This window comes from Pseudophryne corroboree, chromosome 6, assembly GCF_028390025.1.
Source record: "Pseudophryne corroboree isolate aPseCor3 chromosome 6, aPseCor3.hap2, whole genome shotgun sequence".
NCBI lineage: Eukaryota > Metazoa > Chordata > Amphibia > Anura > Myobatrachidae > Pseudophryne > Pseudophryne corroboree.
In genome coordinates, this window is record NC_086449.1 from 722262043 (window position 1) to 722282146 (window position 20104).

Here is a 20104-nt window from a genome sequence, read left to right on the forward strand (position 1 = left end):
ATTCTTTTTAATGACCTTATTGACTTCAAGGAACTTCTGAATACTATCTCTTAGAATACCTTCCAATACTTTCCCCACTATAGATGTAAGACTAACTGGTCTATAATTACCTGGTTCAGCTTTCTTCCCTTTTTAAATATAGTCACTACTTCCGCTATACGCCAGTCTTTGGGAACCATACCTGATATTACTGAATCCTTAAAGATCAAAAATAGCGGTTTTGCAAGTTCAGAGTGAAGCTCCATTAGAACCCTTGGGTGAATACCATCAGGACCTGGTGACTTATTAATCTTTAAATGTTTTAATCGGTCACAGACTACTTCCTCGCTTAAATAAGTACCTATCAGTGGGATATTCTCATTATTGAGATTATGTGTTAGTCCCTGAATTGGGTCCTCTCTAGTAAATACTGTTGAAAAAAACTCATTTAGTGTGTCCGCTATGTCATTATCATTTTTGCTTAAGACTCCCAACTTGTCTTTTAAAGGGCCTATACTCTCCTTCTTTAATCTCTTGCTATTAATGTAGAACTGGGGTTCTGGGATAAATGACAATGATTAATACTGAGTTTGTCTATGGGAAATTGTTGTCCTAGATGATTTGCAGCAGAGACAAGTGTTAGGGCTTATTCACACCTATACGCAGTTAATGCGCTTTTCAATTGCTAATTCCAGGAAACCTCATTAAACAAGATATGAAGCACAACCTATTTCTCATGTATTGATAAAGGCACAATGTATGCAAGAGAAAGGAAAAAAGGCATCATTATAGCGCCCATCTTCCCAGTGACGATGTGTGAATGAGCCCATGCGGATGTGACAGATCTGGGGATTACTTACTCCTGTTTGGGGCTCTTTTATTCCGTAAAAAAACAAAAAACAAAAAAACACTAATATAATAAAATCGAATTAGCAAACTTCACACTTCTATTTTATCTCGAACCTAATAATTTCCACAGTGCGGATTTGTTGTGGTGCAGTTTTTATTCTTATGTTATACAATTTTCCTAATACAGGTTGAGTATCCCTTATCCAAAATGCTCGGGACCAGGGGTATTTTGGATATGGGATTTTTCCGTATTTTGGAATAATTGCATACCATAATGAGATATCATGGTGATGGGGCCTAAATCTAAGCACAGAATGCATTTATGTTACATATACATCTTATACACACAGCCTGAAGGTCATTTTAGCCAATATTTTTTATAACTTTGTGCATTAAACAAAGTGTGTGTACATTCACACAATTCATTTATGTTTCATATACACCTTATACACACAGCCTGAAGGTCATTTAATACAATATTTTTAATAACTTTGTGTATTAAACAAAGTTTGTGTACATTGAGCCATCAGAAAACAAAGGTTTCACTATCTCACTCTCACTCAAAAAAGTCCGTATTTCGGAATATTCCGTATTTCGGAATATTTGGATATGGGATACTCAACCTGTATGTGATTATCCAGATTAACTGTGACACTATACAATTTGTCCATTACAACAGTATTGTACTTGGTTCTTATGTATGAGAATAAACATGATTTTAAGGAAACCTGGGGCTCACCTGATTCTGCTACTATTTGAAATAATGTATTTGCTATATTATTATTACAGAACCATTAAACCTGCCCAATCAGAAGCATCATCTGCGTCATACATCTCAATGAATGCAAGCTCTCAAGTACATGGCCTTCTCTGCCATCTGTTTTGTGTCTGCACCTTCTCCATCAAACTATGGGGGTGATGTACTAAGCAGTGATAAAAGTGGAGAAGTGAGCCAGTGGAGAAGTTGCCCATGGCAACCAATCAGCATTGACATAACATCATTTGCATACTATAAAAGTATACAGAGCAGCTGATTGGTTGCCATGGGCAACTTCTTCACTGGCTCACTTCTCCACTTTTATCACTGCTTAGTACATGTCCCCCTATATCCTTGTTCTGTTTCTCTGTATGATGTGTTGTGTTTGTGTCACTGCAGAGCTTTATGACGCCTTCTCAACAAAACTGATGAATAATTATGTTGTGGTTGGAGACCACTATTCCCAGTCTTTGCGCCTTCTGCAAAAGACCGGCAACACAACAGCGACAAAGTGAAGGCAATGGGCCTGGAGGGTCTAAGGAGGAGACCCCACACTTATCTGCTACAAGTTGCATTATGGGCCTTATTCAGGTCCCGATGGACCTATGGCGCATAGCGCAAAGTACTGATTTTCGATACTTTGCGCATACGCCTTCCCATACTGAGCATGTGCACTACGGGTCTGGCGGGTGGCGGAGAGGGGTTGGCGATGGCCTCCATATCTCAAAACTGAAGTGTGTCACTGCTGTTGTTGCGAAGGGACGAGGCCTGGATCTACGTCAGAGGATGGAGATTTCCTGTTCTCTTGGTAGCTCCTGCGGTGGCCGGCTTACACAACCCCATAGGTCACACTGCCGGCCAATGGTGATGGAGATGATCTGATACTGTGCCTTAGGATGCAGCTCAGATCAGTAATGCATGCAGGAGGCGTAATACCTGCTGCATTACCATATTAGTGCTATCACTGCTGCTTAAATATAAGCAATAGTGATAGCAACTCCATCAGCATCTCAGTCAGGCCCTACTGTATGTCCATAAGGGGCCTATTCAATAATAGGACCATTACACATATGGAAAAGCTAGTTTCTGCATATTTATTAACAGCACCATTAATTACTAATTTTTCAGATGTGGCCACCTAGTATTCAACAAACTCAGAAAGCTAAACGTTTTCTGTGGTTCCCAGAGACCGCTCCTTGCTATGGAAAGGAGGTCCAAGTTGTGAAGAGGGATCCAATCAGGCCCCTCTACCCCCTGGCCTCCGGCCTTTTGTCCCCTGTGGCAGTGTGCATGTGTGAACTCACATATGCACAAGGGGCAGACCCAGAACTGATTTAGCAGTCTTATGGATTTCGGAGGCAGCTGATATTTGGATCAGCTGTACCCGCACCGGAGCAATGCTGAATTGCTCCGATAGTTGAGTATAAACCTCCACAACTCACGGTGTCCCTTGATAACGAAGAGTCAACTGAAACAAACATTCCAAGGAATACAAATGGACAAAACTGAGGACCTAATATGCCTACAGCTTAGTCCCAAAGTCAACGTCCATCACATCAGCACTTTCTGAGCTGCTTTTCCTGGTTTTCCAACATTACATCCTGAGGTCCAGACTGGCCCCTGTGGTATGTAAATTAATCTATATGGAGTTCTGTCTACTCTGCAACTCCATGTAATGCTAAATGAACATTAATAAGTCGCCTCAAAATGTTTCAGTAAGCATGCTAGCTATTATAAAGGCCACACACTAGAGACATTGTCAGCTGAGCCATCCTCTCGAGTTGGCTGACAGTGAAACACCCTCAGTGTGCATAGAGTTCCTGCTATATCTGAATGATTTACAAGAGGATTGTGGTAATAATTGGTATCTCTTTTCCATGCGAGTGGCATTTGATCGCTATGTTAAGCTCACTTCCCCAGCAAGCATCTTATTAAACATTTGTTGTTAAAGAACAATGCACCCAGAGCAGACAGGGAGTGAATGCACTGACACTGCTGTCATGGCTTCTCATCTGAGCTTACACCTCCTGATCCAAGAGCCAAGTCAGACTACCGACAAGACACATGCAATTTTCCTTTCAATTCAGACATCAGAGCATTGGGAAAACATGAACCTGTAGCACGTCTGGGCCTCAATCCACTACAGACTGGCATTCGTATCTGTCTTACTTCTTTCCCCTGATGTTTGCTACAGGATGGGAAATCATGGAATTACGGTGTCAGACAGGCTCACAAGTCAGGTTCATTGCAAAAGTTAATGATGCAGACGGAGTAGTTGGGGCACTAGACAGTGACACCCCCTGCTACTGTTCTATTAACAGGCAAATTCTGCAAGAGGAAAAGTTAGATTTAATGATGATGATAATCCTGCTTTATAAAATGTCAATCTCTGTCTGATCATACAGTGTGCATTTATATTGTTTTCTGATACCAAGTTTGCAGGCCTCTTTGTCCTGGAGGTGTCATACCCCCTCTCAGCCCCTGCTGGTGTCTCACCGGGTATCCGGTCTCCACAGTATTGGTCAACATGCATTAGGTCGACAGGGTTTCTAGGTCGACATGGTCACTAAGTCATGTTCTAGGTCGACATGACAAAGGGTCGACATGAGTTTTTCACTATTTTTTTTCCATTTTTTTTTACTTTTTCCATACTTTACGATCCACGTGGACTACGATTGGGAGCGGTAACTAGGGATGGACATCGAATTGCGATGTTAGTGTTTTTACCAATTCCATGGCGGCATTCCGATGTTTGCTGCCATCGAATGGTAACAATTTGATGGTTTTCCGATGGTTAGCTGACTTACACACTGAAAGCTGCGCTGCCCCTGCTCCTTTGTTGATGCTTTCCCTGCATCAGAGGAACATCTTGGTGACACATTGGAAGTTTTCTCTGTGCCTCAGGCGTGACCCGCTCGGTCCCTCCCCTCTCCCAGGCTGCTGTTAGGCAACAGAGCAGATTACATGCTGTGATTGGTTCTCTGACCCTGCGAGAACCAATCAGAGCACAGCTCTTGCCACTGCAGCAGCAGCGATGGGAGCCTGGCTGTGTAACTCTCCTCCATGTCTGTGGTGTCATATAGGTAACTGGCCGCGACGTCACTCAGGTTACTAGAGCAGTGGCTGCGTCCAGTGCTGCAGCTGCTCCGCCTCCTCTTGTAATATCCCATCTCTCGTCTGGGCCCCGCCCTCAGTCCCACCTCTAGACCGACCCCATTAAGCAATAGTGCGGCAAATTGCGCATGCGCAAACATCGCAATGGATTTACGATCTAATGCTTTTAATGTGATGGTTAACTAACATCGCATCGGAACATTCGATGGCGGAAGCCATCCACTATTCGATAATGGGCTTCCGATGTCCATCCCTAGCGGTAACCTGTGCCGCGAGCCATGCGAGGGGACACGGTGCACTAATTGGGGTTCCCAGTCACTGTATGAAGAAAACAACACAAAAAAAGTTAAAAACCTTATGTCGACCTTTTGTCATGTCGACCTATTTTGGGTGTCAACCTAGTTACTGTCGACCAACAGTGGTCGACCAAGACACTGTCGACCTAAGTGTGGTCGTCCCTATGAACCACACCCGTCTAACCGTTATCTGGTGCCTGGAGAGACACACTTCTGTTGTCTCCAGGAGTTACGCCACTGGTGTTGAGGAGATTATCTCTGAATGTTAGGGGAAATTGGTTTATTGTTAATAAATATACTGGATAGCTTTAATAAAATAATTTTCAAATCGTGCATTGCTTGCAGCATATATGCTTACAAAATAGTCCATCTGGAGAGAGCACAGAAAGATGGAGCATCCTGTATGCAAATAGCCTGGCCCTGCTTCAAAGTGTAGCTACATAGTGATCTCTCGCATGTAGCCCATCCGAGACAGAGTAATACCCCTTTTTCACCCAAAACCCAGGTCTGACCCGGGTAACTGGACATGGTATCAAGCCGGGTCACTGCAGTTTACAGTGTTCACACTGCAGGCTCGACCCGGGTTAGTGGCAGGTCTCCCTCTTCCCAACACTTGGAGATGACATCATCTCCATGGCCTGGTGATCTGAAGCTCCATAGCCTTTGAATGGAACCCAGGTCGGAGGACCCGGGTATTCCATTTACACTGCACCCTTACCCAGGTCCAACCCTGCGCGCTACCCGGGTCAGATTCCCAGGTCACTGGACCTGAGTAATAGCTCTTTCATACCGCTAAAGCCGGGTCCCATCCAGTACCTTGTACACGGGTCCAACACAGTACGACCCAACATTGGCCCCTTTCACACTGCGCAGCTGTACCAGGCTTATTGCCGGGTCAGCGGTCCCGTGCCCCGGGTTGACGCTTGGAGAAGAGATCATCTCCGTGGGCCGGCTTTCCTATAGTGTGAACGGGTCCCGGGTGACATCAACCAGGGTTACCCATTCACACTGCACAGTGACCAGGGTTGACGCCAAGCTCAACCCTGGTCGCTACCCAGGTTGAAATACCGGGTCGCCGGACCTGGGTTATTTCTCCTGGCGTCTGTATGCAATAACCTGGGTTATTTTTTGCAGTTTGAAAATGGAATTATCTTTCAAAGACCCATTTCCACTTAGCCGCGACCGAGGTAGACCCGGGTTATTGCACCAGTGGAAAAGGGTATCTGACACTGTATAGGACTCGGGTCGGCAGCTAAATCAGATTATTTGTAGAGCTGTCTCTAATGCAAAGGTCATATAATAATAGCACTGTGATTTTTTTTTAACATACATAATGCAAAACAATTATTTTACTCCCAACTGACAGGTTCTCTTTAAAATAACTAGAAATCTTTTTATATATATAAGATATGTAGCTGCTTCCTTTGTGTTGTTATTCCTGTCTTGATGTCATTCTTATAGATATAAGAGGGATAAGTGTTTACAGCACTTCAAAACACACCTATTACTTCTTGCTGTCCTTCATTTACATTAAATGTGAAAATAAGTCTAAGATTTTATAAAAAGCAAATGGAATAACAATGTAACAATTGGAATGTGCAATAGAATATACCTATGCTTTATACATAAATGCCACTAAAAAAATACTGAAGATTTACTGTATATACTACTCAATTTGTGCATATTAATAGAATTTTCAACAAAGTGGTATAAAATGAAATGTAAAGTATATCTGTAGCGTCCATGAACATTTCAAGGTGGTATACGCATACCTCCCAACATGACCCTCTCCAGGAGGGACAGAATGCTCTGCTTCTGGACTTCCCTCTTAATTTATGATTGTCTGCACCTATGTTGAACAGGTTAATGGATAAGAAAGGTGTTTCAGCACAGGTGATGGCAATCATAAATTAAGAGGAAAGTCCAGGAGCAGAGCATTGTGTCCCTCCTGGAGAGGGTCATGTTGGGAGGTATGGGTCAGGGCAGAGGTTCTCAAACTCGGTCCTCAGGACCCCACACAGTGCATGTTTTGCAGGTAACCCAGCAGGTGCACAGATGTATTAATTACTCACTGACGCATTGTAAAAGGCCTACAGGTGCAGCTAATTATTTCACTTGCAATTCTGTGAGGAGACCTGCAAAACATGCACTGTGTGGGGTCCTGAGAACCGAGTTTGAGAACCTATGGGTTAGGGTATTTATCACACAGCAGTTTACAGTGGCACAATGCAACGTACTGCTGGATAATTGCACAGCAGATAATAATGGGTATAGTATGAATCCTAAAGCCCCGTACACACTGGGCGACACACTAGAAGATATGAACGATAACAATCTTTTTTTTTTAAATGATCTATCGTTCATATTGTCTAGTGCACAGGTTCTCAAACTCGGTCCTCAGGACCCCACACAGTGCATGTTTTGCAAGTCTCCTCACAGAATCAAAAGTGAAATAATTAGCTCCACCTGTGGACCTTTTAAAATGTGTCTGTGAGTAATTAATACACCTGTGCACCTGCTGGGTTACCTGCAAAACATGCACTGTGTGGGGTCCTGAGGACCGAGTTTGAGAACCCCTGGTCTAGTGTGTATGGATGACCGATGCGCACACCTGCTGGGTTGTTCTCATTCATCCATGATCTACCGAACATGCAGCTCAATGTCAACTATATCTTTGAGCTGCATGTTTGGGGAGTGAGGAGGATAAAGTCACTGAACAATATCGTACATTGATATCGTTCAGTGTGTATGCACTGGCGATCTCCTCTAATTAGCAATCAGCAAAATATCGGTAATTGCTAACTAGTGGACGTCACCCAGTGTGTAACTACCTTAAGGAAACAGTGGAAGTTGACCGAATCGCAATCGCGTTCTCAACCTCTGTCATAGAATAGTAACGATATGCAATGATGGCTCACTTCACTGCACTGATCTGTGCCGCAGACAAGACTATGTAAAATGCAATTGTACATTTGTTATAATCTATGCCTCAATAACTGCAGCCCGTCTTAGAATGACATAAGCCCTGCTACGACTAATGAGAGACCTTTTCCTCTTTAATGTGTTTTTGTTCCCCATCAAACTGAATTTTCTGCACATGATAACATCGGCCTCTCTGCATCTAACTGTACTCACAGCGTATTACTCTGTCATATCTCAATCTCTGCATTTCCAGCCATAAAATAGTTGAATCTCCAGAAAGACATTTTGCAAACCATTATGGCCATATCTGCCAGAATAGACTTTACATATCTCAGATCTTCAAAGCTATCAATGATGCGTCTATATCTCAGTAATCTAGCCTCTCTTTTAGACTCTCCCTAGAGAGACCTCCCTCTATCCAGCCGGAGTGTCGCTCACGCAACAACAAAGTACCAGAAAACCACTAAAACATGAGTTAATAAAAAGTATATTATCAGCAAAGTATTTTGTAACTAAGGCAGGGTATAAAAACTGTACACTGCAAAATCTAACACTGCAGAAAATCTTTTGGAAATGGCATTTATGTGTCATAGCCAAGTGTTGAAATCTACATTATATAAGAAAAATGTAGATTTACTGTAGCAAACTATGGAAACATTATTCTCCACATTGGATGCAGAACGTGGGCCAAATTTAAACTTGCCTGGGCTAATGTTCATAACAAATGCTGCAACAGTATGGGTAGGAGCAACTAGCAGTCAGCTCCTGAGGAGTCAAGATTGGCCCAGATTTATCAAGCCTTGGAGAGTGATAAATAGCATGGTGATAAAGTACCAGCCAACCAGCTCCTGTAATTTTTCAAAAACAGCCAGTGACATGGAAGTTAGGAGCTGATTGGTTGGTACTTTATCACCGTGAAATTTATCACTCTGCAAGGCTTGATAAATGAGGGCCTTTGTTTCATATAGGGGGATGGAATGTAGAAAAGACAGCGGTGCAGAGAGGGAGGAGGAGCGGGTACTAAGCACCCATCCCCAGCCAGTCCGGGGACAACACCATAAACTATTCCCTGAAGACTGTGTAGCCAAGTTCTGATATTCACAATATGGTAGGGCCATGTCCCCCAGTACCAAGCTCGACAGATCTCCCTGTTTCCAGGCACCATAGCAAAATTTAAGTAAGGGCCCTGGAATTCCTCTGTGCAGCCTTCTGTAGCCACCTGATTTGTTCTGAGAGTGGCAGAGAGGGAACTCCTGTAATATGCACAGTCTGGTGCATGCGCCAACTAGGTGAGGATTTCACTCTGTACTTTTCATAGCAGAATAGGATGCTTTTGGGGGAATGGGGTTTTGTAGTAGGCTTCTCTCACCTCTGGTCCCCATAGCAGCCACAAGCCCTGCACCAGTGGCAGTTTCACCACTGGGTGAACGCTTATCCTTTTATGACCCCACTGTTGCACTACAGGGTAGGCAGAAGACACTATTGAAAGTGAAGAGGGTGTGCAAAATTGGTAATGTCCAAAAACAGGCAGCCCCTTCAAGGTTAAATTAAATACATTGTATCAATATCACTGTTTGACCTTTGTTTAAAATGATTTTTCTCCAGTTATAGCATGTGAGTTTTCAAGAATTACATGGAAATTTGCATTCAAAGCTCCCACACAAACACAAGTAGAGTATACTATCTTTAATAATATAATTTTATGTATTTTCTAATAGAGATATCTTGACCAGTGGGCAGTGTGAAGGCAAATTGCATTACTGACACATGTTCAGAGTATGGATGGAGGGATCCGCCCACACATGGGAGAAAAAGTAGGTGTTACAGGCTGGGGCCTGTATGTCCAGTCCAAGTGGGACTGTGGAAACCAGTCAGAACTCAGTATCCATGGGAGCTGCTGAGGGCCAGGAGGCCTGCGTTTAATCCTAGAGGAGACCGCTAAACTCAAGGACTAAGCTACGCATTGTTGAGAATAAGCCATGCCGGAGAGCCTGAATGTGAGTAGGCTGAAGAGCTTACATGTCAGCAGGCCAGACCCTGTGACTATACCCTGTCAGAGCAGGACTGAGACTTGCGGCAGATTGTAATGGAGTCCGGGTTCACCAGAGGTGTGGGATGTCGGCAGAACTCGGATGTTTTTTTAAAGGGGCAATAACTTACAAAGCATGGTTTTGAATGGGGGCTAGGCGTTTGTTATTTTCTGTCCACTTGTGTTGTTTCCTGATTTAATGCTAAAAGTACATGTTACGTTGATTTAGATGAAAAGCGGTGTTGGATCCTGTTTGAACACCTAGACACTGCACGAATTCACCTCTCTACCAAGCTAATTACCCCTAGCCATCATACCAGGTTCCATTTTTTTTTTACAATTAACATTCCCTCATCATTTGAAACTTTTTTTTTGTTTGCAAGGGGCAAAAAATTAATCGGTGACATGTTAATCCCTGAAATATAAACGTCAGCATGTTCATACATGTCTATCGGTCCAGGTGCCTGTTTTAATATTTATAATGTACAGTTCAATATATTATAGACTATAATATGTTCAGGCCTAGACTCCCTGCCTCAGTGTTCGATGAAAGAACACTAACATTTCTTTACGTACAGGCGGATGTTTAATTCCTTTTTTTAAAAATGTCATGGGTGGGTTTTTCTTTCTTTCCCTTGAGTGACACATAGGAGCATAGAAAATGAATCCAACCCTTGTTGAACTTTATGAGTTGTTTTTTTTAATGGAAAAATATATGCTATTTCTTTACATATACTTTAATCTAATACACGTTTGAAAAATAAATGATAAAAAATTATGACATAAAATGCTTCATTATTGTTTCACTGTTTTCTATTCTTTATCTTACATAATAAAAGGCTACCGCTGCTCCTCACCTCTAGGGGGGGAATTCAAGTGTTTTGTGTGCCACTAGATGGCACACGACGGAGCAATTCTGCAATAAAATGAGTATGGCTGTGATTTTATGAAATGGGCTTATGTGAAACTGGGCATAGCTCTGGCAGATCTATTTTGTCATAAAATTTCAGATGGAGTATGTTGCCGTTGCTGTGTAAATAAATGCCCTAAGTGAGGCCTTCTGCTCATCATCTGTTGTGCCATGAAAAGAATTGTAGTGTGTCGCACACTAAACTGTGACTTAATGCGACCAGTATATAGCAGTCTTTGTGAACCACATGTTCACCAAGAACAGAAATATAACTGATGACAAAGAGGACAGGAAAATATATCTCATCACGTAATTGCATACAATAAGAGACACTCATGGGGTGTTCTCCAATGAGACATGCAAATTTAATTGTGCAATACATGTTGCTTGCTTGTGAAGCCCTTACTATTCAATTAGCTTTATTCAAGTTTCATAGCCTATGGATACCTTTTTCAGCTAATTAGTGAATATACAGCCAACTTTTTTTTTTTTGCAGCTACCTCACGTAATAATACATTTTAAGTTTAGACCATTGTGCATAGTTTTTTCCACACAAAGTAGATACATTTTTCTCTTTAAAGTTATATTTGTATATAAATATGAAATTATGCTTTTTGATGATAGCGTCCCTTTATATAACACGTGTCTATCTCAATGCAAACCTTAATACCTGTTACCCTTCCTAAATATATTCATGTTAAAATGTTACATTCCTTGATTAATTGTAAGATATTATTATTGTTATTTATGTACAAGGGGCCACAAGGGTTCTGCAGTGCTTTACATATGGCAGTGGTTCTCAAACTGTGTGCCTAGGCACCCTGGGGTGCCTCAGGGCACTTGCAGGGGTGCCTTGGATTGGTGGTCCAGGACACATTCAAATTATTTATGGTCAATGTAACTGGCAAAACCAGTGCCGGTGACTGTCAATCATAAAATATTTGGACAAACAGAAGCAAATCCTGTCCCTCACCACACAACTGAACCTAAGAATGACATGTGAACACAATTTACTTAATTTAATATTTCTTTCTTTAAATTTCTCAATAAGAAACATTTGGCTGAGGGGTGCCATGGAAAAACTTCTGACACTCTAGGGTGTAGTGATTCAGTAAAGTTTGGGAACCACTGACATATGGGATTAAACGTGCAGTAAAATTACATAGTATATAAAAGATCAAAGAGATGACAAGTTTATAACTTGACAAATATACCTAATAACATGTAAATATTACCTCAGATTATGCATGAAAATGCGTCTAACTTTTAAGGACACACCCACAAACTCTCTCTCTCTCTCTCTCTCTCTCTCTCTCTATATATATATATATATATATGTATTTATATATATATATAGTTTTTTTTATATATATATATATATATATATATATATATAGTTTTTTATATATATATATATATATATATATATATAATAAAGCTATTTTTGCAAAGCCCGTAGCTCATCCTCAAACTCATGTCACTTAACCAATACTGTAGGTAGATGTACAGTACTGTAAATAATTGGCTGATAGGATAATGTATATTCTAGACCTACCAAACAGACTTCCTCAGTAGACTGAGAACAAGATACCACAAAGTGAGACCTAGCCGCTATGACAGGCCCAGGAAATGCAGTCCACCTGCACACATTGTGATTCCAGTTCAATTAAATACATTTAAAAAAGACCAAAAACATTATATTTAAAAGAATGAAATATTAGAAAAACATATACTGTATGTCATGATAGTGTTCCTTTAAAACCCCTTTGCAGATATAAGTCTCATTGAATGTGTTGAGAAGTTATAACTGCAAGCATGTGTGCAATTAAAAACTGTGGCTGTGGGTGTACAGAAAGGCCATGCAAACTTGATGGACCTTTAATCCTAAACTGCAATGGTTTTCATTAGAGTCACATTAAATAACGAAGATTATTTTGAAAGCGTTCAGCTCACAGCTCTTGCAGCCAGGTTTCCCCTGAGGACAGCTCTGCAATACCCTGATAGGATGATGTCATACTGTACCTAGTGTAGAACTGAATGACATCATCCATTGTAGGAAAAATAAAACCATACAGCATTATCACACCGCATCCCACTCCAGAACATATGAAGGATCAAATTACCCGCTGGAAAACAGAATTGCAGGGAGTGTGAAAAACAGGACCCAAGAGATTGAAAATTAGGAGCAGAATAAAATACATGCGAATCAGCACAGTTCTCATTACTACATAGCAACTATTATATTACGATTAGGAACGCTTACTGATGTTTATAGAAACACAGGATGGCAAAGCAAAGAAAGAAAAAGAAAGAAAAATAAAAAAGTACAGTAGGCTGCGTGTAAAACTCACTACCAATGAACTTTGGTATATAAATATATATATATATATATATATAAAATATATATATATATATATACATATATATATATATATATATATATATATATATACACAGCCATGCAGCATGACGCATCCCAGTAGGATGAGCATGGCTACACTATATATATTTCCCTATAGAATGTAAGCTTGCGGGCAGGGCCTTCCGACCTTCCTACCTCTGTGTCTGTTTATACCCAGTTTTGTTCTATTACTGTTGTTCCAATTGTAAAGTGCAAAGGAAAAATGCTGCACTACATAAGAAACTGTTAATAGATTAATAAAATATATATAAAGGGAGAAGGGGGAACCTGTAATTAGAAATATATACACTGTACTCAAATATATTTTCTAATGATCTGCAATTGTTTGCAATTATTAACTCATCAGCCCCTGGCTCAGGGAACTTGCAATCTAATTTCACACATACAACACACACTAAGACCTATTTATCCAGAATCTATTAAAGCCAACAGTATTTCTTTAGACCATAGCAGAACATAGCTCCCTGGTTGGGAATGAACCCAATGACCCAGTACAGCTATTCAGCATTACTGACCCATCTGCCACAATATCGCCTATTTAACAATTTTTGATCAGAAGGAATCCGTATGTATTTTAAGGATTAATGGTCTCCATCTGTGGTTTATAGGGTAATGCTAAGTTATCTTGGAAGTCTGGGCCCTTCATAAAAAAATGTAAAAAAATACATCCAAGTTTAAAAATTCCCACATTAATGTGTTCAACATTCAGCGTTTATGGTTGGCCTGTGCTTTCAATCCGCCCTCACCATGGACCAAATAACTACGAATCCGCAAATCTATATTCTGAGTTTGCATGTAATTTGGCGCTGGCGTCTTGCCGACTTGGTCAGGAAATCACTGGGTAAAATCAGAAATATCAACATGGGATTAATAAAATGCATCTCTGCTAATATGTTCATTTTTTAAGGTAGTTCAAACATTCACATTTGAAGCAGCTCTAGCGTAAATATCTCAGAACAAATGGCAGAATGTGATACAGGAGGGAGCAGTTGGGATGCCAGACTGAGAAATACATTAGGCCATCTGGCTGAGCCAGCCTCTCCAAAAACCTCATCTTTGTTTTCACCCCCCGACTCCAAACAACACATTTTCCACTGTGATGAGTATACATTTTCCCCAAACACCGACCCTGATCATGCATGCAAATTGTCGCTTTGTTTGCATGATTATTTCTATTAATCAACTGCTATAAAAATAAAAACACTATAAGAGAGGAAGACCACAAAATTGTATTTATAGACGGATGAGGCGGAGGGATCATGGCATCTCAGATCAGAGCAACAATTTATTTGTCATAATGCAGAATAAAACCTCACATAAACGTTTACATGATGGCAGACTATAAACATCCAGCCAACAGCAGACACACACGCTCCGTCAGGGCACACAGGATGTCAACACACACACATTGGCATGTCAGTGAGGAATGTCCTTTCCTTATTGCTTTAGTACATAAGGGCTAAACTATGAGACAGGGCACAGGGCTTTCCCTACTGGTGCATATGTATGTTTGTGGCTCTCTCCGCTTCCCGGCTAGCTTTCGATGGTACTAATGCATGACATTGTTATTTTATTAATTTATGACTGAGCATATTGGCATTTATAAATAATCTGCAGCCTTTCTTGTATAAAATGTGGACAGCAGTCCCATATAGGATAGCAGCCACCATCTGGGCACTGCCATATGCAAAATCTGTCTATTTTAAGCTGTGAGAACAGAATTCTTATGAAATAACAGGCATGTTTTCACTAGGCAGGAAGTTTACACATCAGTTTTTCAAAGGGATACTTCTCATTGGGTGCAGTGAGCTGATGAGACCAATAGAAAGCTGTCAGCCAATTGCCATCTCTATGCTCAGCAAATCCTGCTGAGGTTTAATTCAAAGTTCTGTAACTTTATTAAGGCTTTCACTTCAGGATTCCCAGCAACAGGGATACCAGCATTTTGCTCAATTTATGAGCGAAAAGCTTAGATGAATTTCTAAATTTCTAAATTTCTAATATTTGAAAAAGGAAATGTAAGTCACCATGAGCATAAATTAATTCTTATTAATCCATTGAGCACAACACAGAATAGTTTTCTTGGATGATGAATTACTAGTAGGAAAGTTTACAAATATATCCTGTATTAATTCTAAAATTAGCACTCTACCACTGGTACATTGTGCTATCTTAAACTACCCACATATGTAGGAAAAGAATATAGCGTATAACCTAGTGTCTTAATAGAAGTTAGAATGATACTAGAACTATTAATTACTTTTATGGTTCAAAGTTCCGTGTTTGATAGCATTTATTTATCAACATGTATGTATATAGTGCTAGCACGTTCCATTGCACTTTTAATTGGGAATACAGGGGGTAATTCAGAGTTGATCACAGCAGCAAATTTGTTAGCAGTTGGGCAAAACCATGTGCACTGCAGGTGTGGTAGATATAACATTTGCAGAGAGAGTTAGATTTGGGTGGGTTATTTTGTTTCTGTGCAGGGTAAATACTGGCTGCTTTATTCTTACACGGCAATTTAGATTTCAGTTTGAACACACCCCACCCAAATCTAACTCTCTGCACATGTTATATCTGCCCCCTCCTGCAGTGCACATGGTTTTGCCCAACTGCTAACAAATTTGCTGCTGCGATCAACTCTGAATTAGGCCCACAGTACTAAAGCAAATATTAGGTGCTACTGTGCTAACAGTCAGACCGAGAGGTAGGTGGGCCCTGCTCGCAAGCTTACATTGTTATTGTAGAAAATACTTATGCTCACTTTAAAGTCACAATTAATGTATCAAACAGCATACACTCGCCCTAACAAGTACATTATTAGTAGCACAAACAGAATATGACAATTACTACAAAGAATTCAGGGGTAGAGAAATAATTGTCAAAATAAAATTGGAGGATGGGAGGAAAAAGAGAGAGTGAATAAGAAACAGAATGGGGGGTGAGAAGGAGATAGAATTATTAAACGTTAAGGAGAGTTGGAATAGAACATAAAAGTTAGAATTATAATGATTTGGGGATGATTTACTTAACACCAAAAGTTTTTGCCCTAACTTGGCAGATTTGCGCTCACATACCCCTGTCCATTTAGATTACATTAAAGAGTAATAGTGATTTCTACACTGATTGCAAACTGAATGCGAATACAGGTCTGTCAGGCAAGGGGAAATCTTGTTAGTAAAGAAGTCCCATAGGGAAAGAAAAGCTGAAAAGAGATAAGAAGAGGTGACTGAGAAATTAAGAATAAGAGAGATAGGTTCAGAGAGAGAGAGAGAGAAGAAAGAAAGAAAGAAAGAAAGAAAGAAAGAAAGAAAGAAAGAAAGAAAGAAAGAAAGAAAGAAAGAAAGAAAGAAAGAGATGGGAGGCTAACATTAAAAAAGGTTATTAGAAAGAAAACGATAAAGGACAAATAAGAGTGAACATGGGAATAAGGGATTTAAGAGAAAGAGAGGATGATGAGAGGTAAGAGAAAAAACTTTATGCACAATTTTGGAAAAATTAAAAGGAAAGACAGCATAACTGGAAGAAATTAATAAAAAAAGGGAAATAAGAAAATTAAAAATAAAAAGGATGGCAAAATAACAGAATAAAAGAGAGAGTGAGAGATTAAATAAACACGATCAGTAAAATATATATATATATATATATATATATATATATATATATATATAGTCAAAACTACTGTGTCCCAATAGATTGCAAGGTTGTGTGCAGGTCTCTCTTACTGCATTCCCAGTTGCAAAGTGCAATGCAATATGTTGACGCTATATAAATAAATATTAGAATTTATATTTACACATACACACTGTACACACACACACACACACACACACACACACACACACACACACACACACACACACACACACACACACACACACACACACACTTTGAGTGTCAGAGCAATGATACAGTATCAGCTGCTGACCCCGGTGCAGTGTAGCTTCTTTGCCTTCTGCACAGATAACTTTCCAGGTTACTAGTTCATGTAAAACGCATCTGAGGCTGCAGCTTCTCACAGGATTCCACTCTAGTCACATCTGTCATGTCTGTGTGGGACTAATTTCAGAAAAGGGCACACACAAAGCAGCTTCTGCTCCATTTCAGAACATCAACACTGGCTTCAGCAAGTATGCACCTTTTTTATAGTCAATCCTATTTCATATATATATTTTAATAAAGATAGATAGATAGATAGATAGATAGATAGATAGATAGATAGATAGATAGATAGATAGATAGATAGATAGATAGATAGATAGATAGATAGTGATATTGGGGAGGGTGGATAAATAATAAGAATACTAGACCAGGGGGTATCAGCCATATTTGTTCACACAAAAAGTTTGAATTTACAATTAATATAATAAAATGTTCTTAAGCAATGGCATCACTACTGTGATTAAAGAAAAGTACAGAAAATGTAAAACCAGCAAAACATTTTCTCCACTACATTAAATTGCAATGAGAAGATACAACTGTGTATAAAAATGTCATTCATTAAAAATTGCGAAGCAGTGTAAGCGATTTAATGTTTTTGTAATATTCTTAGATTGTAAAAGGATTTCAGTGTTATATTGTATTTTCTGTTGAAGGAAACTGCTTTAGTATATTATATTCAATATCTCCAATAACCCATGTTTAATTATATATGTATAAACATACAAGAGACATTTTTCAAGCATCATCTCATTATATTTAAGATTATATTCAATAGCTGAAACATTTTTGCCACATTTGATATAAAATATTTTTACCATACCGAGATAATGTGGTTATTGAATCATAAGGCCATTATAAAAGTGGAGGCTAGTGTTACATTGTACTGCATTTCCCCTTATGTAATGATCTATATGGAATATATAATTGCAGCAGTTATGGTTGATAACAGGATATAAAAAAGCAATGCAATATTACAGGATTTTTTTTTCTTTAAAAGGAAATGCCTGGAGTGTCTGCAGAAAAAGTCCAAAAATACGATGTGAAGTGCATAACATTGTCAGGAAGGAAGGAGGTTACAATGAGACTGGTGTGTTTTATAGGGAAAAAAATCTCCAAAAAAGGCTAGCACACTAACAAAACAATGCATAACAACGCAAACATCAAATGCACAGCCCTGTACCGGCATATGCTGGGCTTTAAGGAAACACTTTTATACTGCACCAGGTCTTAGAAACTGGTACCCACAGAAGCAGCTTAGAACTTTTCACAACTATAAAAAAACAGTGGGCTTTGTGCACGGCTCGACCATCCAAAGTACTTTTATGTGTATTAAATACACCTTGCCGTTGTGTGTGGACCTTGTTACCACTACAGGTCTACAACGTGATTGCCATCGATTAATATGTTCCTATCCGGGGAAAATTGGGTTAATCATGATATCTGGTGGGGTTAACCCTTTCATTACAGCACCGGGTTACAGTCACAGAAAGCAGGGAGTGGTGGTGATAACTTAGGAAGGGTGCCTGCTCTCACCGACGGGCAAGAGAAAGGCATGGAATATAACACTGGGCATATATATATATAAATACAGAGCTGCGAATTTTAGGGCATGTCCCTTTTGCACATGAATAATTGATAGCAGCACGAGAGTTGCTCACTGTACCAGCCAGCCAGGTATAGGTTATCCGCAGTCGTGGGACTACAAGCCCCAGCATGTCCTGCTAATCAAGGCTAGTAGCCGGCATGGTATGCTGGGATCTGTACCAGCTGCAAAGCCACAGGTTAGCAACCTCTGCTCTGTAACGCAAAAGCATGAGCTGGGTATCACTGAGCAATTATACATGATATCCTTGTCTGCTATTCTTGCATTGAAAAGTTCAGTTTAAGCCAGCATGCAATCTATTGCCACCCTGACCTGCCCATCTGTCATCAGTCAACCTTTACCCTTACTCACTGAGCCACCCTACAGTATTACGCACAGAGAGCCCCCTCGTAGTCCTTATGGAATCATCACCTTCCAAACTATTTGTAAGAAATCAAACGGATCTATAATATAATCACCCCCTAGACTCAGAAAGACAAAAGGAAGGTTCTGTTTTCCAGTGTAATTATCGCAGACTTCAATTGGCGTTGTAACACGAATCAGCATATTTATACAGTCGCTTTAGCTAATTGCAGGCAGCTCCAATTTTTTTCAGAACCTTTCTGACCCCAAACATTGTTACAAGAGACTGCAAGTGATACAGCGATACTCTTATTTACATTCCAGTGTTTTATTCTCTATGGTGGAATCTTACCTGTTTGGTCATGGAGTCTATTAACCGTACATAAAAATCCTGCTCTGTCCTGATGCCTGGAAAATAAAAGGGGACGCGTTTAGTTTAAGATCTATCTATCTATCTATCTATCTATCTATCTATCTATCTATCTATCTATCTATCTATCTAATATACACATACAGTAGCTTTTCTGCATAGTGTGTGTGTGTATAATATATATATATATATACACACACACACACACACACACACACACACACACACACACACACACACACACACACACTCACGAACAAATACTTCATAAACCACCCGTTTTTAAAGAAATCAGAAAAAGACTTCATAATATCAGAAAGTGCGAAAGTTGCCATCCATAAATTAACATATAAGCATATTAAGCAGTATAATTTGCAAAAAAAAACCTTTTTAAATTGTAGTTTGTTAAACAGATACAAGAGGCATATTTTAATATTTCATAATTAATCCTGCTACTATTACAACTTTTGTCCCTCGGATGAATATATGAAAATAGAATGATCGCACAAATATTTATTTAATACAAGACCACTCAATGCGGAAGATATAAAACCTACTTCCACATA

General features: G+C 39.8%; 1 protein-coding gene across 3 annotated transcripts in view; it reads right to left on the reverse strand.

Annotated features, from left to right (window-relative positions):
• The window catches only part of EBF1 (EBF transcription factor 1), a 449014-nt gene that overhangs the window by 424297 nt on the left and 4613 nt on the right, over positions 1-20104 (reverse strand). For all 3 annotated transcript variants that reach the window (XM_063928403.1, XM_063928404.1, XM_063928402.1), the window contains exon 4: positions 19521-19576. In XM_063928403.1, the coding sequence (XP_063784473.1) occupies positions 19521-19576 (56 nt within the window). The remainder of the gene's footprint in view (positions 1-19520; positions 19577-20104) is intronic.